Consider the following 24564-nt stretch of genomic DNA (forward strand, 5'->3'; position numbering starts at 1 on the left):
GGTTTGGAACAATATAAAGGTGATCAATTAACAACAGCATTTTTTTTAGTAAGCGATTGCTCCAAGCAGGAGAGGAATTGCTGGAGTGTGTCCTGTATCTCCAGCAGGGGTCAGTGTCTCCATTCCAACGCTACAGCTAACAGAGAAGCGTCTTTACCGTCAGGCGCAGCATAACTATGGATACAGCTCCTTTAAAAGAACATGAACTGAAACGAAACCATAAGTTGAGGGCAACAAAACATGAGCGATGTCTTGAAATGGCACAGACGCTGTGGCACAGCTGAAAGACATGGGCAAACAATAGAAAATATAACAAAAGGACATGGTGCGTGCGTGGTTTGATTGGTTTGTTCGGAAAGGTTGGAAACAATGGAAAAAGTTTGCCTTGAAAATTTGCTGGGTCCCTCTCCGTCCTCGTCGTCGAAGTCCATCCTGAAAGATGAAAACAAATACACTTGCTCACAAACTGTTTTGAATTATGCAATGTTGCTTATGCAACAGAAAAACTGCTTTATATAAATCATAATGAACTTGAACAGAGAAGCTAATCAACAAACTACAACATTACAAACAGAAAAGCCAGTCAAACAACATACAGATAACAGAAAGCAATCGTAAACTAAGCTTCGAAAGGAGATTATTAGCCAGTACCACTCAAATGTTTACAGTCTGTTACATAAAATATGCTCAACATACTTGTAGAAACAATGCTGTCAAAAATCAGAAAGTACAACAAGGTTTCGGAAACCATATTTTACTGGATTTCTGATGTGAAGGACATTAGTTTTCATTATTAATATAGGAATTAAAAATTGACGTTGGCGAAGTATGAGAGAGGTTTTATAAAGTAGCAGACCAAAACCTCTCTGATGTGGTTGTGTGGGCCGGTGAAGTGTGTTTTCCATGGAAACCACCTCATGTTAGTGCACTGAATGAAAACACAGCACTTTGGAAAGACCATCACTGTTTCCACTGTTTAAATTGAGATTTAATAGGCTACAAATTGAGTACCTCTTAAAGGAGAAGCTCACTTCCAGAACAAAATTTTACAGATAATGTACCCCTTTTCATCCAAGATGTTCATGTCTTTCTTTTTCAGTCATAAAAAAATTATGAACTTCTATGGTGCCCCGAGTTTGAACTTCCAAAATGCAGTTTAAATGCAGCTTCAAAGGGCTCTAAATTTTCTAAAAACATTTACAACTACTTTTTAATCTCAAAGGCTCGTCTTGCAGAGCTAGACAAGACGAGCATTTGAGGTTTAAAAGTATATAAACTAATTTTTTTTAAGAAAATAACCCATCGTTTTGCTAGATAAGACCCTTCTTTCCTCGTCGTTTAGAGCCCTTTGAAGCTGCATTTTGGAAGTTCAAACTCGGGGGCACCATAGAACTCCATTATATGGAGAAAAATCCTGAAATGTTTTACTCAAAAAGCAATTTCCTTACGACTGAAGAAAGAACGACATGAACATCTTAGATGACAAGAGGGTGAGTACATTATATGTACACTTATTTTTTTTACATTTAAATTAACCTGTTAGCATTCCACTGTATTGTCTGCGATACACTGTGTGTTTAGGTAAATTACAAAAAAATATACAAAAAAATGAAAGAAAAAATATATTAAAATGAAAACAAAATTTTAAATAAATTTGGACAAAAAAAATAATATTTAAAAAATATATATTTTTTTATTTTTGCATTTGTAGTTGACCATCGAATAAAAAATTAAAGAGACTTGAGTTTGAGTCTTGAATAAGGTCCTTTCCCAATCCTATTCCCTTCTCTCCTCCCCTGTCGCTTCCTGCCTCTTACTTCACTGTCCTGTAATAATAAATGCAAAAATCCAAAAAGGTTTTTTTTTTTTTTTGGTTATTTATTTTAAAATCAGACTACACTGATGCTGATTTACAGTTGATTTATTCATGCTGTGGTGCATGATGGGAACTGAAGTTCTGCCTCTAACACAGCAGATGCCACTGTTACCTATTGAGACTAATTAGTTGTGCTGCTATTGTACAATTATTTGGGGAGCTATACACTGGACTCTGTAAAACTGTATAATATTGTCTAAAAAAAAAAAAAAGAATAATATATAATATTCATACTTCACTATAACGGGCACAGAATAAAGCTCACCAAGATCCACCCACTTGGAGATTTCATTTATACCATTTTCCACTAAACGCAGCATTAATGTGATTAATTATCTGTCAAATATGACTCTAATAAAGATGATTTTATTCTAATACAGTATTCAAAAAAGTACATGTAGCTCAGTAACGTCAGTACTTGTTTTTATTTCCTTCCAATAACACCGGACACCTTTTCAATGACAAAGCAAATAATAAAAAAAGAGTGCTTCTTTGTAATGGTCTCTGAGAGACAGTCATTTCATTTCATGAGCTCATTAAAGCTGCGTTCAACTACAAACACTCCTGATTCATGATGTTTCCTGCTGTATGCATCACAGCACCTTCAATAGACTAACAAACATGTATAAATTACACATCTGATGCATTAAGTAATTACGTAGAAAGAAATTACAAACATACAATGGAAAATACATGCACGTACAGTCAAGCCAAAAATTATTCAGACACCAGATATCATTTTTGATATTTTTTACTAGTGGGTGAAGGATACTATAGTTCATTTGTGACCCTGGACCACAAAACCAGTCTTAAGTCGCTGGGGTATATTTGTAGCAATAGCCAAAAATAAATTGTATGGGTCAAAATTTTTGATTTTTCTTTTATGCCAAAAATCATTAAGAAATTAAGTAAAGTTCATGTTCCATGAAGATTTTTTGTAAAATTCCTACTGTAAACATATCAAAATGTAATTTTTGATTTGTAATATGCATTGTTAAGAACCTAATTTGGACAACTTTAAAGGTGATTTTCTCAGTCTTTTTGATTTTTTTGCATCCTCAGATTTCTGATTTCAAATAGATGTATCTCAGCCAAATATTGTCCTATCCTAACAAACCATACATCAATAGAAAGATTATTTATTGAGCTTTCATATGATGTATAAATCTCAGTTTTGTCAAATTTAACCTTATGACTGGTTTTGTGGTCCAGGGTCACATTTATGTAAGTAAGCATAGCAAAATAAAGTAAACTGTGACATATTATATCCAAAAATTCTTCATACAGTGGACTACCAGTAAAAGTGATAAAAATTTAAGACAAAAAATGTGATTTGACACTTTGACCTGATCATGTTTTGTTACATACCTTTCTATCAAAGTTGTGATTATTAAGGTGAATTTGTTCTGAGACGGTTTAACTCTTGAGTTTTTGTCAAATTTTATTACCATTTTCTAAACTATAGCAAATAAACTGATAATGTGAGAAATGTTGAAGATGTCTGAATACATTTTGATTTGACTGTATACAGTTTTATTCTTTAAGAGAAACTGGATTCCTGAATGATCTGAATGAACAATCATTATATAATGTATTATTAATTCAAGAAATAATAATAGTTTTAAAAGTTGATGGATTAATTAATTATTTATCTTATGCATTATGTTCAAATCATGGGATATTTCACACATTAGATTTTTTGTAATCAATTTTTGAATTTCTTGATTAGTGGGCTATTAAAGAAAGTACAAAAAAGGCCAAAACCTGTGCAGCTGTATCCAATTCCCCTCAAACAGCTAAACTACACAGCAGAAAATGAGTCATTCTGACTTTTTTTATTTATATTTTTTGATTTGCAAGACACCATATTGAACTGAGCATCTGAAATTCTGAAAATAATATGCTGTTTAGCATAATAACTCACCCCGCTGATCTCCGTTTGCCTCCTCGTCCTGGCATGGCGCCCGCCATCCTGACCTGACCCGCACCCACCACAGCGCCTGGCATGGCTACCGGCCCCGGCAGATCCGTGCCCATTTCTGAAAGACCGAAAACATCAGAATCAGCCACGGAAACACTGACTTCAGTTAACCTTTCATCTACTCTTTGTCAAACATCTATTTATGTTATGAATTCACCATCAAAGCTGAACAATACCAGTCATAAGGGTCAAATTTTTGAAACTGAGATTTATATATCATCTGAAAGCTGAATAAATAAGCTTTCCATTGATGTATGGTCTGTTAGGAGATACAGTGATACAACTATTTGAAAATCTGGAATCTGAGGGGAAATCACCTTTAAAGTTGTCCAAATTAAGTTCTTAGCAATGCATATTACTAATCAAAAATTAAGTTTTGATATATTTACAGTAGAAAATTTACTAAATATCTTCATGGAACATGATCTTTACTTAATATCCTAATGATTTTTGGCATAAACGAATAATCAATCATTTTGACCCATACAATGTATTTTTGGCTATTGCTACAAATATACCTGTGCTACTTAAGACTGGTTTTGTGCTCTAGTGTCACATATAATCAAAGCAATGAAATTTTACACTTTATGCTACCATTCAAAAGTTTGGGGTTGGTAAGACCAAATCTGCATTTAATCAAAAATACAGTATAAACAGTAATACTGTAAAATATTATTGCCATTTCAAATAACTGTTCTCTATGTGAATATATTTTAGCTCAGCAACGTCCTTAATGAGGAAGATAATCAATAAATAAAATGTTTTTATTTCCTTCCATTAACACCGAACACCTTTTCAATGACAAAACAAATAATAAAGTGATACATAATAAGAGAGACGATGAAAACAAATAGGTGCTCCTTCATAATGGGCTCTGAGAGACACTCTTATGAGCTCATTAAAGCTGTGTTCAACTACAGACACTCCTGATTCATGATATTTATATCGTAAATAGATCTAAAAGTAAGTTTCGATATATTTACGGTAGGAAAGTTACAAAATATCTTCATGGAACACAATCTTTACTTAATATCCTAATGATTTTCGAAAATTTTGACCCATACAATGTATTTTTGGCTATTGCTAAATACACCCTTGCTACTTAAAACTTCTGTGGTACAGGGTCGCATATAAATCAAAGCACATGCATTAATTTTCACATTACGCTACCCTCAAAAGTTTGGGGTTGGTAGGATTTTTTTAATGTTTTTTTTTTTTTTTTATGTAAAAGAAGCCTCTTCTGCTCACCAAATCTGCAATTATTCAATCAAAAATACCGTATAAACACTTATACTGTAAAATATTATTGCCATTCAAAGTAACTGTTCTCCATGTTAATATATTTAAAGATGTAATTTATTCCTGCGATGCAAAGCAGAATTTTCAGCATCATTACTCCAGTCTTCAGTGTCACATGATCCTTCAGAATTCATTCTAACATGCTTATTTGCTCCTCAAGTAACATTTCTGATCATTATCAACGTTAAAAACAGATGTGTTACCTAATATTTTTGTGGAGTATAGGTACATAAGTATACTGCATTTCATTTTTCCAGGATCTTTTGATGAAAAGAAAGCTCAAAAGAACACAATTTATCTGAAATAGAAATCTTTTCTATCATTATGCATCTTTACTGTCACTTTTGATTAAAAATACAGTACAAACCATAATATTGTAAAATATTACTGCCATTTAAAATAACTGTTCTCTATGTGAATATATTTAAAGCTGTAATTTATTCCTGTGATGCAAAGTTGAATTTTTAGTATCATTACTGCAGTTTTCAGTGTCACGTGATTCTTCAGAAATCATTCTAACATGCGGATTTGCTGTTCAAGAAACATTTCTGATTATTATCAATGTTGAAAACAAATGTGTTGCCTTATTATTATTCTTTTTTTTTTTGGAAAGTATGATGCATTTTATTTTTCAGGATCTTTTGATGAAAAGAATGTTCAAAAGAACAGATTTGAAATAGAAATCTTTAATATAATTATAAATATCTTTACTGTCACTTTTGATTAATTCAGTGCATAGTTGCTAAATAAAAGTATTAATTTCTTTCCAAAAAAGAATTGTACTTAAAGTATTACCGTGTTTCTAGTCACAAAGCAAGACAAAAATACACCAAAAACCATTGCACTAATTAAACACAGCACCAGTATATGTAGCACACACACACACACACACACACACACACACACACACACACACACACACACACACACACACACACACACACACACACCAGTTCACACTAACATCGCCAACAGCATTTGGCTGAGAAAATGAACTCACTCTGACATGTTCTGCCTGATGATCGCAGAACCATTTTAATATTTGATAAAGTCAGCCTTCCACTTCTTCTGTCCTCTGGAGCTGAGCAGACCCTTTTGCTGAGTTCTCATTATTCATTTATGAGGTTTACAAACTTACACCTTACTTCAAACCTCAGTACATATGAAGGCGCAAGAAACACTGATCTATATAATGACTGGATTGCTCATTGCGTTCTAAACTGCCGTTAGGCAGTGAAGCCACCGGAAGTGTTCGATCCGCCATCTTACTATTCCCTACCTGCAGAGAGCGCCATTGAGTCACATGTAAATTGCTGACCTAAAATCACCCGATTTGAAGCGTATCTTTCACACAGGATTAGTTTTTAAGATATGTGTATGTAAATTAATTTTGACTTAAGATGTTTTCTGGAATGTTTATGGTCTATTCGGGCTGGATAAGCAATATATTGAAATCGTTCAGGTGGGTGTGTCAGCTGCGCACTTACAGAGACGGGTAACGTACTGATCCAACACTAAATATATTTCTTTATGTACCTAATTATGCAGAAAATAATACACAGTACCATATATCTGGTATTAGTATCTGAAATTGATTCGATTATACAGTAAATAATACAAGTCTCTGTTACTATATTGCTCGTTATATTGAAATTCAAATCTTTGAAATTTAAGTCCGTACCATTTGTAGTCAGTGATATATTCTCCGAGTCATGGTGTGTATTTTTAATGTGCCTGATTGAGCAACATCTATTTCAGACTCTTCAGATCAGCAAATTCTGTAATAATTTACTAACATTACCGTTTCCATCTGAGTAAAATGCTGTGTATGTTGAATTAATTGTTAATTTAACGAACAAATCATTACCTGCTTCAAAATGAATAACGTTACTGTTAAATATTGTTGAAACATGCAGTTAGTCTACTGTACGAATATAAACAACAAAATGACATAAACCGTGAATAGCTGTACTGAGATCGTATGATGTTTGTTTATCTGATGTACGCGACTGTAATGTAGGCTATGAACGTACATTTTTAATAAGCAGAGGGAATTCCCAACATTAACCGTTTACATGCTTAGGACGTTTGCATTGTGAAAATGTACAGTGAGACTTCAGGTATAAAAACACTGACTTGTTATGTGATGTTTTCTCAATAAAATCGTATAGTTTCCTATTCATTCAATGGAATGTGTGGGAATACTAGGGAATACTAATATGGCGGCGCGGTGGCTTCACTTTTATGACGTCATGAGCAATCCAGTTCTCTATTATAGATCAGTGGCAAGAAACCACAATCCATGAGGGGAAATTACAAGACTGCCTTAACTATTTAAGACTGTTAAGGTCATCAGTCTTTTGTGGAACATTGATGCATTCATCTCTCATTCATGACCGTTTTGAATTGCATATTTTCTGAAAGTACAGAGCTTTGATAATTAAAACTAAGCATTAAAATATCATCTTACAAAGACATTATTGGGAGATATAGAGTGACAACTGCATTTAAAATGAGTAGTCTGTTACACTGTTATAATAAAGATCTCACTGGTTCACATTACAAGCTACCAGAATTTCATCTTACTTTGTAGCCATATAAATATCAGCAACTGCACCAAATTACATATTTATGCTCTGTTTGGGCCTCTGAATAAAAATAAGGTATTTTTGACTCCTCGAGTATGAGCTCCATATTCTCAACATAAGAGCCATAGAAACCTGATGTATTTACAACAACAAAAACTTAAAGGAGTAGTTCACTTTCAGAACAAAAAATGTACAGATAATGTAGTCACCCCCTTGTCATCCAAGATGGCATCCATGTATTTCTTTCTTCAGTCGTAAAGTTAAATTTTTGAGGAAAACATTTCAGGATTTCTCTCCATTTAATGGACTTCTATGGTGCCCCTGAGTTTGAACTTCCAAAATGCAGTTTAAATGCAGCTTCAAAGGGCTCTAAATGATTCAGCCGAGGAAGAAGGGTCATATCTAGTGAAACGATCAGTTATTTTCTAAAAACATTTACAATTTATATACTTCTTAATCTCTACACAGAATACACACAGAGCTAGACAAGACAAGCATTTGAGGTTAAAAAGTATATTTGAGGTTAAAAAGTTTTTTTTTTTTAGAAAATAACTGATCGTTTTGCTAGATAAGACCCTTCTTTCCTCGGCTGTGATCGTTTAGAGCCCTTTGAAGCTGCCTTTTGTAAGTTCAAACTCGGGGGCACCATAGAAGTCCATTATATGGACAGAAATCTTGAAATGTTTTCCTCAAAAAACATAATTTCCTTACGACTGAATAAAGAAAGACATGAACATCTTGGATGACAAGGGGGTGATACATTATCTGCAAATTTTTGTTCTGAAAGTGAACTACTCCTGTAAGTGTCACCCCCCAATTTTTGAACAAACTTAAATTGTTACAATTCATGAATGCTTTGGAATACAGACCTAAGGTTGGACTTTTTTTTAAGAAGATAATCTGCAGATTAAAGTAATAAATGTTTTAGAAGTTTAAAATTACTGTAAAGAAAATGCACCGTACCCTTTTTTTATTTGAGATAAAATAAACATTTTACAAAATATTTTTGAATCCAAAACCGCTATAAAATTAAAGCTCTATGTCTGAATAAGTTATGTTCCACATTTTAATTATCAAAGTTAATAAAAAAAAAATGGAGGGTCCTGTGAGATTTTATTTAGGGTGTTATACCACAAACAGCCACCGAATTTTTCATATAATTTTTTGATGAATTTTTCTGTCACAAATGTCTATATTTCTGTCAATATTACTTCTATCAAACAATAACCACCAAATATGGAATCTTGAGAATTCCAACAATATGTATTTTGTCAGGTTTATAAAAATGTTGATTCTACAAGACCGTAATATATTTTGTAATATGACACTTGACTCCACCCACTAAGGGGAGGAGACCACTAAAAGATTTTAAAGTACCATTTCCGTAATAACGGAATGTCCGATTTAAAAATGGTTTGCACTGGATGAATTCTGAGGTTTGATATTTGATATATAATTTATGATGATTACTGAATAATTTGATAGAGAAAAAAAAGACACAAAATAAAAGAGCACCACTAGGCCTACCGGTGGGCTGGTGACATTTAAGGGGTTAAATGCAGCTTCAAGAGGCTCTAAACAATCCCAGCCAAGGAAGAAGGGTCTTATCTAGTGAAACGATCGCTTATTTTCTGCATTTATTTTACAATTTATATACTTTTTACCCTTGAATGTTCGACTTGTCTAGCTGTGATGTGCATGCATAGACTGTGCACTCTGACAAGACAGGCATGTGTGGTTAAAAACTGTAGAAATTGTACTTTTTTTTTTTTAAAACAACCAATAGTTCCACTATATTAGACCCTTATTCCTCAGCTGGGATCGTTTAGAGCTCTTTGAAGCTGCATTAAAACTGCATTTCGGAAGTTCAACCTAGCGGGCACCATAGAAGTCCACTATATGGAGAACATTCCTGAAATGTTTTCCTCAAAAAACAATTATTTTACGACTGAAGAAAGAAAGACATGAACATCTTGAATGACAAGGGGGTGAAGTAAATTATCTGTAAAATTTTGTTCTGGAAGTGAACTAACCCTCTAAGGAAAGGTTTTTTTTTTTTTGGTCTAAAGATTTATCAAACTCATCCACTTTAAACTTATATTTCATATGTCAGGCTGTATAAAGCTACAGTGTTTTTAGGGTCACTGTATGCTTTCATACAAATGTGTGAACATTCTTCAAAGTATCTCCCTTTCAGATGCCTCGCTGCTTTGCAGAACTTTGTAAAGCTCCCTCATCCGTTGTCGCTCTCTGTCAGAAAGCCCTCAGGTCAAACTCATTAATCTGTCTCATGGGATGGAGTGAAGGCTAGAAGACAGATAGGACGCTGCTGTCTCTCATTTTAAATCACGACTCAACATCTCACACGCTCCTCTCTCTTTTCTCTCCTCCGAATCATTTTAATGACCAGAGGCCCGGTTCCATTCAGATCCGCACCAAAACAAAACATCCACATGGCACTTGGTACTGAGCCCCATCCCATAGGATTCCATGTAATGTCTGAGCTCTTTACAAATGTGGACAGCACGTCTCATTTCGTTTTTCTGTGTGAGAAGTGAACTCCATAGAGACAGAAACAAGCCAAATGAGCAAATTCCTTAATCAAAGCATAAAGAAAACCTTCCCAGAACACAACGCTGTCTTGGAACGCGGCCCCTCTTTACGAATCTGTGCCGTGACGGATAAACTTGGATAAATTGATTCTTTGGAGGAATGATTCAGATCTGGATTATCAGGACTTGAGATTCAGCACAGGATTGCGGGTATGCAGCAGAGGCTCAGTCGATTTTGGTGTTTCAAGGGCTCTTGAAATGATGCAATCAGATTACTGTTCAAAACTTTGGGTCAGTAAAACTTGTTCTTTTAAAAGATATTCAAACTTTTATTAAGAACATACGCTTTTAATTGTTCAAAATGACAGTAAAGACATTTATCATGTTAAAAGATAAGAATTTAAATTTTTTCAACATGATAATAATCAGAAGCAGCAAATCAGCATTTTAGAATGATTTCTGAAGGATCATGTGACACTGAAGACTGCAGTAATGATGCTGAAAATTCAGCTTTGCATCACAGGAATAAATTGCATTTTAAAATATACTCAAGTAAAAAACAGTCTTTGGAATTGTAATAATATTTCAAAATTTTACTGTTTTTACTGTATTTTTAATAAAATAAATGCAGCCTTGATGAGCAAAAAAAGCAATGGCATCATCCCATGTGGTCTATATCACAAACTGATAACTAAACATTCACAAACTACATATATTAAAACTTGGACTGCTGGTATACTTTGAAACTAACAATAAAGAGAGCCATTTCTAGTCTGTTAATTCATCAAACCAACATGGTTATTAAAACGGCTAAATATTAGCCAATAATAACTCATATTTAGGCTTATTTAGCCAATACTGCTATATAAAATTACTAGTGAATCAAAAGCTTTTCTCTGTAGACCTTGAAAGTCATCTGTCCCTGAGTGAACTAATGCAGTCAAGCACACAACTGGCTGTGAAAAACACATTTTCAGGGTTGACTTTTACATGGAATTACAACACATACCTCATTAAATTGGGAGAAAAAAAACTCTTTGGGGAGTTGTGACAAGTTAATTTTTTGTAACATTTTGTAGGCTTTCTTATGGAAGCCTGTTTCGGCCAATGAATAAAAAACAAAAAAGGTTATTGAGACTCGTTATCTCACAATTCTGACTTTTTTTTTTTCAGAATTATGAGACAAACTCACTATTGTGAGTTATAAAGTCAGAATTGCAAGATATACAGTCGTGGACAAAAGTTTTGAGAATTACATAAATATTGGAAATTGGAAAAGTTGCTGCTTAAGTTTTTATAATAGCAATTTGCATATACTCCAGAATGTTATGAAGAGTGATCAGATGAATTGCATAATCCTTCTTTGCCATGAAAATTAACTTAATCCCGAAAAAAACTTTCCACTGCATTGTTAAGGCGGCTTCAGGGCGTCCAAGAAAGTCCAGCAAGCGCCAGGATCGTCTCCTAAAGAGGTTTCAGCTGCGGGATCGGAGTGCCACCAGTGCAGAGCTTGCTCAGGAATGGCAGCAGGCAGGTGTGAGCGCATCTGAACACACAGTGAGGCCAAGACTTTTGGAAGATGACCTGGTGTCAAGAAGGGCAGCAAAGAAGCCACTTCTCTCCAAAAAAAACATCAGGGACAGATTGATCTTCTGCAAAAAGTATGGCGAATGGACTGCTGAGGACTGGGGCAAAGTCATATTCTCCGATGAAGCCTCTTTCCGATTGTTTGGGGCATCTGGAAAAAGGCTTGTCCGGAGAAGAAAAGGTGAGCGCTACCATCAGTCCTGTGTCATGCCAACAGTAAAGCATCCTGAGACCATTCATGTGTGGGGTTGCTTCTCATCCAAGGGAGTGGGCTCACTCACAATTTTGCCCAAAAACACAGCCATGAATAAAGAATGGTACCAAAACACCCTCCAACAGCAACTTCTTCCAACAATCCAACAACAGTTTGGTCAAGAACAATGCATTTTCCAGCACGATGGAGCACCGTGCCATAAGGCAAAAGTGATAACTAAGTGGCTCGGGGACCAAAACGTTGACATTTTGGGTCCATGGCCTGGAAACTCCCCAAATCTTAATCCCATTGAGAACTTGTGGTCAATCCTCAAGAGGTGGGTGGACAAACAAAAACCCACTAATTCTGACAAACTCCAAGAAGTGATTATGAAAGAATGGGTTGCTATCAGTCAGGATTTGGCCCAGAAGTTGATTGAGAGCATGCCCAGTCGAATTGCAGAGGTCCTGAAAAAGAAGGGCCAACACTGCAAATACTGACTCTTTGCATAAATGTCATATAATTGTCGATAAAAGCCTTTGAAACGTATGAAGTGCTTGTAATTATATTTCAGTACATCACAGAAACAACTGAAACAAAGATCTAAAAGCAGTTGAGCAGCAAACTTTGTGAAAACTAACATTTGTGTCATTCTCAAAACTTTTGGCCACGACTGTAGACATGCAATTCTGAGAAATGTCGCAATTTTGACTATAACTCACAATTGTGATTTTTTTATGCAATTTTGACATTATTTCTCAGAATTGCGCATTTATATCTTGCAATTCTGACTTTAAAACTCACAATTGTGAGTTTATATCATGCAATTGCGACTTTATTTCTCAGAATTGTGAAATATTTCTCACAAATTGCTTATTTCTCACAGAATTGCTTTATTTCTCACAATTGCATATAAACTTACAGCTGCAAGTTACAAAGTCAGAATTGCAAGAAATAAACATTCAATTTTGAGAAATAGTCAGAATTGCGTGATATAAACTCGCAATTCTGAGAAATAGTCACAATTGCATTATATAAACTCACAATTGTGAATTTTAAAGTCAGAATTGCAAGATATAAATGCGCAATTCTGAGAAATAATGTCAAAATTGCATATAAACTCAAAATTGTGAGTTAGTCAAAATTGCATGATATAAACTCACAACTGCAAGTTATTAAGTCAGAATTCCGATATATAAACTCTTACAATTCTGTAAACATATCAGTCTTTTTTTCTCCTCAGAACTGGACTTTATAACTCGCAATTGCAAGTTTATATCTCACAATTCTGAGAAAAAAGTCAGAATTGCGAGTTTATAACTAGCAATTCTGACTTTATAACTTGCAATTGTGCATTTATATCTCACAATTCTGAGAAAAAAAAAAAGTCAGATTTGCAAGATGTAAACTCGCAATTGTGAGAGAAAAGTCAAAATTACCTTTTTTATCTTTTATTCAGTGGCAGAAACGGGCTTCCAGACTTTCTCTCTCGTACCATGCAATGAAAAAAACAAATCAGTTTGCAGCCCTGTATATTATTTTACCTTGAGCGAACCATGGGAATGTAATTGAGAAACTGAATAGCAACTTCAGAATGGACCAGCAGCAGACCGTTTTATATAATTGCTAAAACCCTATAAAAACAGAAGCTGTGGTGGAATAAGATGGAAGGCGGCCATTCCAAACACAAGAATGACAAAAAACAAAGAATGGATAATAACTTGTTTAGCAGTAAAACACTTAGTCCCTAAATTCATCACCAGCACTTAAAAGAGACTGAAAAAAGCAATTCAGGGCGGCTGAAGCAGTATATTCTCAGGGTGCCGACGAGGTCGAAGCGACACTTGGCACATCTCCACGGAGAAAAGAGTTTCTCAATTGAGTGCTTCCCGAAGAGTTCAGAAACCTACACGTTTAAAGGAAGAAACTACAATCTATTGAATTAACATCCTTTCTCTGATAGCACGCACATGTGAACAATGACTCTCCTCTTCTGGTCTATTGTTACGCAGCCAAAGAAAGTTTGCGCTGCCAAACTTTCTGGATATTTCAGACATGACGGTCAACAGAAAAATCGAAAGCATGCTTTAGTAATGTATGTGTAATTGTCTTCAGTGACTTTTTTCTTTATACTCATTTCAAGAGCTTACAGAGAACGACACCAATGCTGTATTTCTTGACAGAAGTCCAATCACTTGCAAATGTTTCATGCAAGGATAGACGCAGCACGCACATCAGAATTAAATGGGCCGTATAATGAAAATTTTAATTCTTAAAGAGTTCAACAAGCTATGAAAACATATGGTACCTTTCAGAAGTCAAAACTTCTGTTTGCAGGCCAAGAAGTATTTACTGAAACTAACCAACAACTTGTTCAAAATGCAACTTTCTGATTTCAGGTAAACCAACAACTTCAACAATATCTACTGGGTGATCAGAAACTTGGTTTATAGCTCATAAATATGAGCTATACTCACATATTTCAGCACAGATTGCTTTACAAATCTGTTAAAAATACAACACAGCTTAACGAAGAGGCTGTTTTTAAAGGATATAGCTGTTAAAAACAACATTGAACTTGATGGCAAACATGTAGCACATTAAAAATGCAAGCAAAAGTGCAGTGAAATGAAATGTTTCAACCCATTTAACTCTACTGATATAAATATTTAACAAAAATCTCAATCAAAGCTCACAGTTAAGCTGGCCTTTTTAGAAAAATGCATAAAAATGTATGGATACACTGAGACAAACTGCAATGCCATGTTGTTTTGATCAGTTTTAATTTTGAAGTTAATTTGAAGAAAATGCACTTTTAGTCAGGTTTTAGTCATTCTGAAATGTGCTTTTATCATTTTGTAAATGTAAAATATTTTGATATAGCTTTAATTTATTTTTATTTAAGTTTTAGGCATTCAATTGACAAAAAAAAACTAGTGTTGACTCTTTTTATTGTTTTAGTACTTGAGTACAACTTGAAAATGCAATATTTCTACTTTTGCGTAAGCTATTCATCTAATATTAATGTTTTATTTATTTCAGCTTTATTTTAACTGGCAAAAGTTGTGAAGTGAATAGTTTAATAAAAATACATTCATTATTTTTTATTTAATCAGCCCAATTCTGGAAGCAGATAATATTGTGCTTTAATACATGCAAATGCAAATACATCTGGTGCATGAATTTCTAAGGCCTCTAAATTATCTTTGTGAAAAAAAAAACTGTTGCACACAATCTGCTACATGCTTTCTGTCATCTGATTGATATTTCATAGTTTTTAGCAAGTAACTTTTATATTGCAATTATTGCAAGATGAACATTTAGTGGACTAAAGCAACTTATTTTTAATTGATTATCAATATATATTTTTTTAGAAAAATCATGTTTAATGTAATGATCAAATGTGTTCATTAGGCTTTTGAAGAATCTTTATTTGATCATCTCTCAATCATAACTGTATTGTATTTCATTATGTATTTACTGAGACAAAGAGTAATGTCATGTTGTATTTTAGTATTATTTATATACTTTTATAGTATTTAATAATATTTTTCTTTCATTCTCATTCTCAGTTTTGATTTTAGTTATAAGTTAATTTTAAGAAAATGCACTTTTAGTCACGTTTTAGCCATTCTTAAATGTGCTTTTATCATTTTGTAAATGTAAAATATTTTGATATAGCTTTAATTTATTTGTATTTAAGTTTTAGTCTTAATTTGACAAAAAAAAAACTAACTAGCATTGCTCTCTTTATTGTTTTAGTACAACTTGACAATGCAATATTTCTACTTTTGCATAAGCTATTCATCTAATATTAAAGTTATTTATTTATTTCAGCTTTATCTCAATTGCCAAAAGTTTTGTGAAGTCAATAATTTTAATAAAAATAAATTCTGGAAGCAGATACTATCGTGCTTTACTGTGTGCATATCTGGTGCAAAAATTTCTAAGGCCTCTCAATTATCGATTGATTGATATTTCATACTTTTTTAGCAAGTAACTTTTCAATCACGTTAAAATGTAATGATCAAATGTGTTCATTAGGCTTTTGAAGAATGATTATTTCTCAATCATAACTGCATTGCATCATGTATTCATTAAGACAAAGAGTAATGTCATGTTGTATTTTAGCATTATTTATTTACTATTATAGTATTTAATAATATTTTAAACTTATTTTTCATTTTTATTCTCAGTTTTGATTTTAGTTAAGTTAATTTTAAGAAAATGCACTTTAGTCACGTTTTAGCCATTCTGAGATGTGCTTTTATCATTTTGTAAATTTAAAATATTTTGATATAGCTTTAATTTACTTTTATTGTATTTAATGTACTTTATTGTTTTAGTACTTTAGCTTGACAACGCAATATTTCTACCTTTGCGTAAGCTATTAATCTAATATTAATGTTTTATTTATTTCAGCTTTATTTCAACTGCTAAAAGTTTTGTGAAGTCAGTACTTTTAATAAAAAGAAATTCAGGAAGCAGATACATTTACTGTGAGCAAAGACATCTGCTGCATGAATTTCTAAGGCCTCTTTATTATCAACATGATCAGACTTTGTGAAAAAAACAACAACAACAACAACTGTTGCACACAATCTGCTACATGTTTTCTGTCATCTGAATAATATTTCATACTTTTTAGCAAGTAACTTTTATATTGCAATTCATTTTGCAAAACGAACATTTAGTGGACTAAAGCATTTTATGTTTACTTGATTATCAATATATATTTTTTTAGAAAAATCATGTTAAAATGTGATCAAATGTGTTCATTAGGCTTTTTTAGAATGTTTATTTATCCATCTCTCAATCATAACTGTATTGCATTGCATTATGCATTCACTGTGACAAAAAGCAATGCCACTTTGTGTTTTAGTATTATTTATATATTTGTAGTATTTACTAAAATTTTATTTTTCATTCTTATTTTCAGATTAGATTTTTAGTTAAGTTCATTTTAGTCACTTTAAAATGTGCTTTTATCATTTTGTATATTTAAAATATTTATATATAGTTTTAATTTATTTTTAGTCATTTTAGTACTTCAACCTGACAACGCAATATTTCTACTTTTGCATAAGCTATTGATTTATTGTTTATTTCAGCTTTATTTCAGTTACCAAAGTTTTTGTGAATAGTTTTAGTTTACAACACTGATGTGCATTCAACCAAAAGTCCAGATTATTCATATAACAAACGAATAGCTTCACATTATGAAACTCAATATTGTGAAACTAGTATTATAAAACAGGTAGTTCTGACAATAAAATATTAAAGCATCAACAAACACATATGTGACCCTGGACCACAAAACCAGTCATAAGGTTAAATTTTACAAAACTGAGATGTATATTTAATATGAAAGCTCAGTAAATAAGCTTTCTATTGATGTATGGTTTGTTAGGATAGGACAATATTTGACTGAGATACATCTATTTGAAAATCTGGAATCTGAGGGTGCAAAAAAATCAAAATCCTGAGAAAATCGCCTTTAAAGTTGTCCAAATTAGGTTCTTAACAATGCATATTACTAATCAAAAATTACATTTTGATACATTTACAGTAGGAATTTTACAAAAAATCTTCACGGAACATGATCTTTACTTAATTTCCTAATGATTTTTGGCATAAAAGAAAAACCAATAATTTTGACCCATACAATGTATTTTTGGCTATTGCTACAAATATACCCCAGCGACTTAAGACTGGTTTTGTGATCCAGGGTCACATATGTAAAGTACATTTTACATACTTGTACTGTCAAAAAGTATTTAATTGTGACCCTGGACCACAAAACCAGTCATAAGGGGGAAATATATCTGATAAGCTTTTCGTTAATGTATGCTTTGTAAGGATAGGACAATATTTGGACAAGATGCAACTATTTGAAAATCTAAAAAGGGTGCAAAAACATCTAAATATTAAGAAAATCTGTTACATTTGTCCAAATTAAGTTCTTACCAATGCATATTACTAATAAAAAAAATTATGTTTTGATATATTTACAACAGGAAATTTACTAAATATCTTCATGGCACATGACTTTTACTTAACAGCCTAATGATTTTGGCATAAAAGAAAAATCGATCATTTTTCCCATACAATGTATTTTTGGCTACTGCTACAAATATACCTTTTGTGGTCCAGGGTCACATATTCTAAAACAGGTAGTTCAGACTATTAAGCACACATCTGTGAAATATATCAGTTGAATGTGGTATAAACAGTATAGCAATTTTTTCACACATCAATAGAGTTCAATCTCATTCTTTCTCAAAGCCTAAATCCAGCAAGGAAGAAACAAAACCGAGAAAATAAAGTCAATCCTACAGCATTTGCTATCTTGTGAAGCCCCCATTTGCCATATGCACAAAATTCCTTCTTAGCAATGCTACACTTCTAGTCAGTCCTGTTATCCGTCACTGCTTTCAATAGAAAAGCTTCCTTCACAAACACGAGAGGTCGGCAAACAGTCCGAACTGTTGCTAATCAACTGTGCCTGTAATCCCCATTCACAAACACCTACTGCTATTTGTACGAAACACGTTCTTATCGCGGCCGCGCTGCAACCGGGGCCTTTTGTTAGGCATTGTGGGCATAACGGTAAAAGTACAGATGGCCTACAGATTTGTTAAGCAAGTGAAATAAAAGCTAGCTGACTTTAAAACAAAGTGCCCTTCAGTTCAACTACAGTCATGTGACTCCACCCCAGAATGCTCTTGTGCATTTTAAAGCGCGCTTGGCAGCTCGGCGTGTCAACCAGGTGCTAATAACGCTCGCATTCTTTATTCATTTCCACTCATTTGCATTTACAATGAGGTGGTGGGAAGGAATTGCCTGCTGGGGGGAAAGAGCGTTCGTGGAAAGCAATGGAGTCGTGGAGCGTAATTTACTTTAGCAAGTCACTGAATAAACGGAGCAGCAGTCGGTTTATGTTTCCTATGAACAATCACTAACCAAGTTGTTTGACTGAAGTCTGTTGCATAAAGTCAGATGTATGTTGTTAACAGGGCAATACTAGAAGCGAATAATACTGTCCTTTAATGTATGTAAAAATAGTCGATGCATGAAGGCCTCTAAATGATCAACATGTTCAAAAATTTGTGGAAAAAAAAATAAAAAATGTTGCACACAATCTACTCCATGCCTTCTGTTGTCTAATCTATAGCTCATACTTTTCTGGAAAGCAAAGTACTAAAGTATTATATTGCAATTAATATTACCTTAGTGGACTGAAGCAACTTCACAAATCATGTTAAAATGTGATGATCAAATGTGATCATCAGGCTTTTGAGGAACGTTTATTTGTTCAGCTCTCAATCATCACTGTATTGCATTACATTGTATGTTTTGAAAACCAACTAAGCATTTAAATATCATCTTACTAAGGCACATTATTGAGAGACGTAGAGTGACAGCTGATATGCAATTACAGTTTAAGTCAAAAGTTTACATACACCTTGCAGAATCTGCAAAATGTTAATTATTTTACCAAATGCATGTTATTTTTTTCATTTAGTACTGACGTGAATAAGATATTTCACATAAAAGATGTTTACATATAGTCCACAAGAGAAAATAATAGTTGAACTTATACAAATGACCCTGTTCAAATGATCCACTTTAGTGATAGCTGTTCATGAGTCCCTTGTTTGTCCTGAACAGTGAAACTGCCCGTTGTTTTCTCAGAAAAGTTCTTCTCACAGATTCTTTGGTTTTTCAGCATTTTTGTGTATTTGAACCCTTTCCAACAATGACTCTATGATTTTGAGTTCCATCTTTTTACACTGAGGACAACTGAGGGACTCATGCAACCATTACATACGTTTTTAAACACTCACTGATGCTACAGAAAGAAACGTGATGCATTAAAAGCTGGGGGTGAAAACTTTTGAACAGAATAAAGAGGTGTACGTTTTTCTTATTTTGCCTAAATATCATATTTTTTTCATTTAGTACTGCCCTTCAGAAACTACAGAAGATACTTACATGTTCCTCAGAAGACAAAATTAGTTAAATTTACCCTGATCTTCAAATTCAAAAAGTTTTCGTGTTTCCTTTTAAAGCATCAGTGAGTGTTTGAACCTTCTGTAATAGTCTCAGTGTGAAAAGATGGATCTCAAAATCATACAGTCATTGTTGGAAAGGGTTCAAACACACAAAAATGCTAAAAAACCAAAGAATCAGTGGGACCTGAAGGATTTTTTTGAAGAACAGCAGCTAGTTTAACTATTGAGGACAAATAAGAACCTTATGAACAACTATCACTAAACCAAAAAAAAACACAGCTGTGGATCATTCAGGTAACACGGTAATAAGAATCAAGCATATGTAAACTTCTGAACGGGGTCATTTTTATAAATTCAAATATTTTCTCTTGCGAACTATATGCAAACATCTTTTATTTAAAATATCTTATTCAGGTCAGTACTAAATAAAATAACTTTTCGCAAGGTTATGTGAACTTTTGACTAATTTTTTTGCAGTATACTGTTACAAGGATCTCATTGATTTAAATTACAAGCTATAAGAATTTCATCTTACTTTTTGGTCATATAAATATCAGCATCTGCACCAAATTGCATATTTTGCTCAGTTTGGGCCTCTGAATAAAACTGTTGCATTAAATAAACTGTGGCTCTATTTAAAAAAAAAACATTTTGTATTTTGGGCTTTACAAAGTTATAATAGTTAGCTGCTTCACTTTGACTTCGCAACATTTCAATATCTGAGCATCTCTGCTAATTTAACTATTATTTACATTTAATTTTCATAGGTTTGACCTACCTCGTTTTTGGTTGTTGATCTGAGGTGACAAATATATAAACATGAGACCATTCTGTGATGACTAAAATAGACCACAGATGCCTACATAATCGTGACTCTGGAGGCGCAACAGCATTAAAACCTAAAACAGCAACAATTCAATCTCTATTCTAGAGATGTAGTGACTAAAAATTCACATTCATGTAAACTTCGATTGAAAAGCTCTCTCCATGCACTCATGACAGTCTTCCACCAACAATCCGAGCTTATGTTTACATCTGGCAGTTAGACTTCACCGTTTGTCTCATCACATTTCTCCTACTATTTATGTTTCCATCACAAATGTTGTCTGTGTGTTGTTACATAAGCATTAAAATTCGGATTGTACTTGCAAAACCGATTTACACACATGACAATAAACTTGACTATTCCACATCCATTTTCGCAATAGAATCAACAGGCAGAGGAAGTAAAGCGGTTATGTGTGCTATATAGGCTGCTCGAGCTCATAAGAAATATCCTCACATCACCATTACAGCCTCATAAGCAACGTATTAGATTCAACAGTCGCGTATCAAGGAAATCAAATCACGTACTGGCTTGTGGCAAATATATTCAGCATCTAATTTGCATTAGCAACAAGCCGCGGCGGAATAAAGCCAAATGTGATACATTTGGTTCTGACGTCACAGAACACACACTCAACGTTCTATAGTCACGAAAGAATGAATGTTATGTTACAATATTAGTGATGATACAATGTAGCGTTTTAAAATTCTAAATGTAGCTGTTGTTGCTTGCGTAGGGGGGAGGGGGTGCTCGCGTGCGTTTAAAGCGTCGCGGGTTCTTTTGTTATCGCGAAAACACAGTATTGCGTAAAAAGCCAACGTTCGGTTTCCGTTCAAACACCACATACGTTGTATTTAAAAGCATAAGAGTGAAAATCGCTACTCACCGGATGGGTTTACAGCGGCGGGTGTTGCCATATTGCCTGGGTGGAAACGCAGAAATGCAGAAATGACGCACAATACGAAAATAACGCCGCACGCGATCCTCTCCGAGTGTCTCGAACGCGCAAACTCAGTTCAGCCCCGCATGTGAAGATGTGATGGGGATCGAGCGATGCTGGATGTGCTTTTACTGCGCTTCTGCTCGTGCATGTAGCAGATTCGTAGCGGTCTGACAAACGCAAGATGTCTGAGGGGTTGCGTGAACACCGCGAGACTTCACTGAATTAATGAATGCAGGATCCACGCAGCGGCTTCAGCGCATTTCTGCCCTCCAAGAACTTCAAACCGGGCTGGAAGCCGCTCTGGCATTGTTGCTTTGTTATGGTCATGAGCACAGACAGCACTGGCTGTTCTGAGATCTGTACAATGACAACATTTAGAATGCAGCCGCTATAGCCTATATGTGAAGTTTCGACTTCCGAGTGAAAAGTCAAATTTGTTTTCTCTAAAGCGCATTTGTATATTAGTTTCAGTATCATAATTCAAAACTGAATTAGATATTTGTGACCCTGAACCACTAAAGCAGTCATAAGGGTACATTTTTTTGAAATTGAGATTTATAGATCATCTGAAAGCTGAGTACTAAATAAAGTTTTCATTGATGTATATGGTTTGTGACAGGACAATATTTGGCTGAGATACGACTATTTGAAAATCTGGAATCTGAGGGTGCAAAAAATCGAAATACTGAGAAAATCGTTGTCTAAATGAAGATCTTAGCAATGCATATTACTAATCAAAAATTACGTTTTGATAAATTTACGGTAGGATATGTACAAATATCTTCATGGAACATGATACTTACTTAATATCATAATGATTTTTGGCATAAAAGAACAATCAAAAAATAATTTTGACCCATACAATGTATTTTTGGCTATGTCTACAAATATACCCATACTACTTGAGGCTAGTTTTGTGGTCCAGGGTCACATTTGTGAATTCTTCTAAACTAAGAACATTATATTTTTGCTTAAAAATATAAATTTTAATGTTTTGTTTTATGTATTTGTTTTGTTATATTATATTTTGTTAAATTAGAAGGCATTTAAAAACAGTTTTTATTATGCAAAACAATTTATATATTTTTTTTAACTTTTTTCAACTTTATATGTAAATATACTATTACACATTTTCCGTTCATATATTTTGTCCATTTTTTGTATATATTGGAAATTTTAATTATTTTGAAATATATTAAAAAGTATTTTTAACATTTAAATATATTTTAAAAACAATTTAAAAAGTATATATTTGGTCTCCATATATTTCAATCCATCAAGATTCACGTAACATTTGAAGATCAACGTACTGTAACATTAGAAATCAGTTGTCTTGCCCCTAAAATACATTTTAAAATAAACACATTTTCACTTATAAATATAAAAATAGATTTCATTGAGCTTCACGGTTTGCAACATATATTTAGCATATATTTCAAATAGATTTTGTCCATACAAAATATTATTGATTAATTTATTTACTTACCTTCTAGGCAACAATGATTCTATTCAATATCTTTTTTTGTAGTCAAGCTTTTAGGCTTGTGTCTATACGTACATAAACTGACTAAAAATTAAGCTGCCCAGAGAAATATCAAAAGCAGAGCATGTTCAACTACGTGAAATTCATCAATTAAATGTCTATATTGCACAATATTCTATTGTCTTGTCCCTAAAATACATTTTAAAATAAACATTTTCACTTATAAATATAAAAATATATTTAATTGAGCTTTACAGTTTGCAAAATATATTTAGCCTATATTTCAAATATATTTTGTCCATACAAAATATTATAGATTGATTTATTTACTTACTTTCTAGGCAACAATGCTTCTATTCAATATTTTTTTTTATAGTCAAGCTTTCCGGCTTGTGTCTATACGTACATAAACTGACTAAAAATTAAGCTGCCCAGAGAAATACAAAAGCAAAGCATGTTTAACTATGTTAAATTCACCAGTTAAACATCTATATACTGCACAATATGGTCTAATTGTCATATTAAATCTCTTGGTTTTGTCACAATTTTACTTTTTAGAACTAGTCTAATCACTTTATTTCCACATAAGTTTGCACAATTTTTTTTCTGTTCGACTTCCACTTTATTATCCTCTTTTTAAATAACTAAAAGTATATAAATATATATAAAATAACATATATATATATCTACATAAATAACTAAGTGCAGTACATGGTAAAACTGTTTGCATTACAAACCAGTGCATTTATAATTATCCCTGCTGAAAAAAAGAACAGATAAAACCAGCCTAAGCTGGTTGGCTGGTCTTAGGTTTAAGCTGGAAGTAGCTGGTCTCCCAGTCTGACAAGCTAAAACCAGCCTGCTGATCAGCTAAAACCTGCCAAAAAATCTGGAATCTGAGGGTGCAAAAACATCAAAATATTAAGAGAATTGCCTTTAAAGTTGTCAAAATGAAGTTCTTAGCAATACATATTACTAATCCAAAATTAAGTTTTGATATATTTATGGTAGGAAATTTATCAAATATCTTCATGGAATATGATCTTTACTTAATATCCTAATGAATTTTGACATAAAAGAAAAATGTATAATTTTGACCCATACACATATAGCCTTTTTTTAAACTATACAAATGCTTAGGCTGGTTTTAGCTGTTTTTTTTTTTTCAGCAGAAAAAATATACCAGTTTGCAGTATCAAGCAGCATAATGGGCTGTTTTTG

The 24564-nt window shown here is 33.2% G+C and overlaps 1 protein-coding gene across 1 annotated transcript; it reads right to left on the bottom strand.

Moving 5' to 3' along the window:
* Positions 1-87: 87 nt before the first annotated feature.
* LOC141331002 (aryl hydrocarbon receptor nuclear translocator 2-like) lies at positions 88-22173 on the bottom strand. The gene is made up of 3 exons (XM_073835824.1): positions 21804-22173; positions 3801-3915; positions 88-432 (listed from the first exon to the last, which is right to left on the bottom strand). The coding sequence occupies exons 1-3, from the start codon at positions 21832-21834 to the stop codon at positions 192-194; spliced, it is 387 nt and encodes a 128-aa protein (XP_073691925.1). The 5' UTR covers positions 21835-22173; the 3' UTR covers positions 88-191.
* Positions 22174-24564: the final 2391 nt, after the last annotated feature.

This window comes from Garra rufa, chromosome 3 (genome assembly GCF_049309525.1).
Source record: "Garra rufa chromosome 3, GarRuf1.0, whole genome shotgun sequence".
NCBI lineage: Eukaryota > Metazoa > Chordata > Actinopteri > Cypriniformes > Cyprinidae > Garra > Garra rufa.

Coding starts and splice junctions, on each gene's coding strand:
- LOC141331002 (XM_073835824.1), bottom strand. CDS start 21,834: ATGGCAACACCCGCCGCTGTAAACCCATCCG. Junction 3,916..21,803: donor CGCCGCTGTAAACCCATCCG/GTGAGTAGCGAT, acceptor TCGGTCTTTCAG/AAATGGGCACGGATCTGCCG. Junction 433..3,800: donor GGCAAACGGAGATCAGCGGG/GTGAGTTATTAT, acceptor TTCATCTTTCAG/GATGGACTTCGACGACGAGG.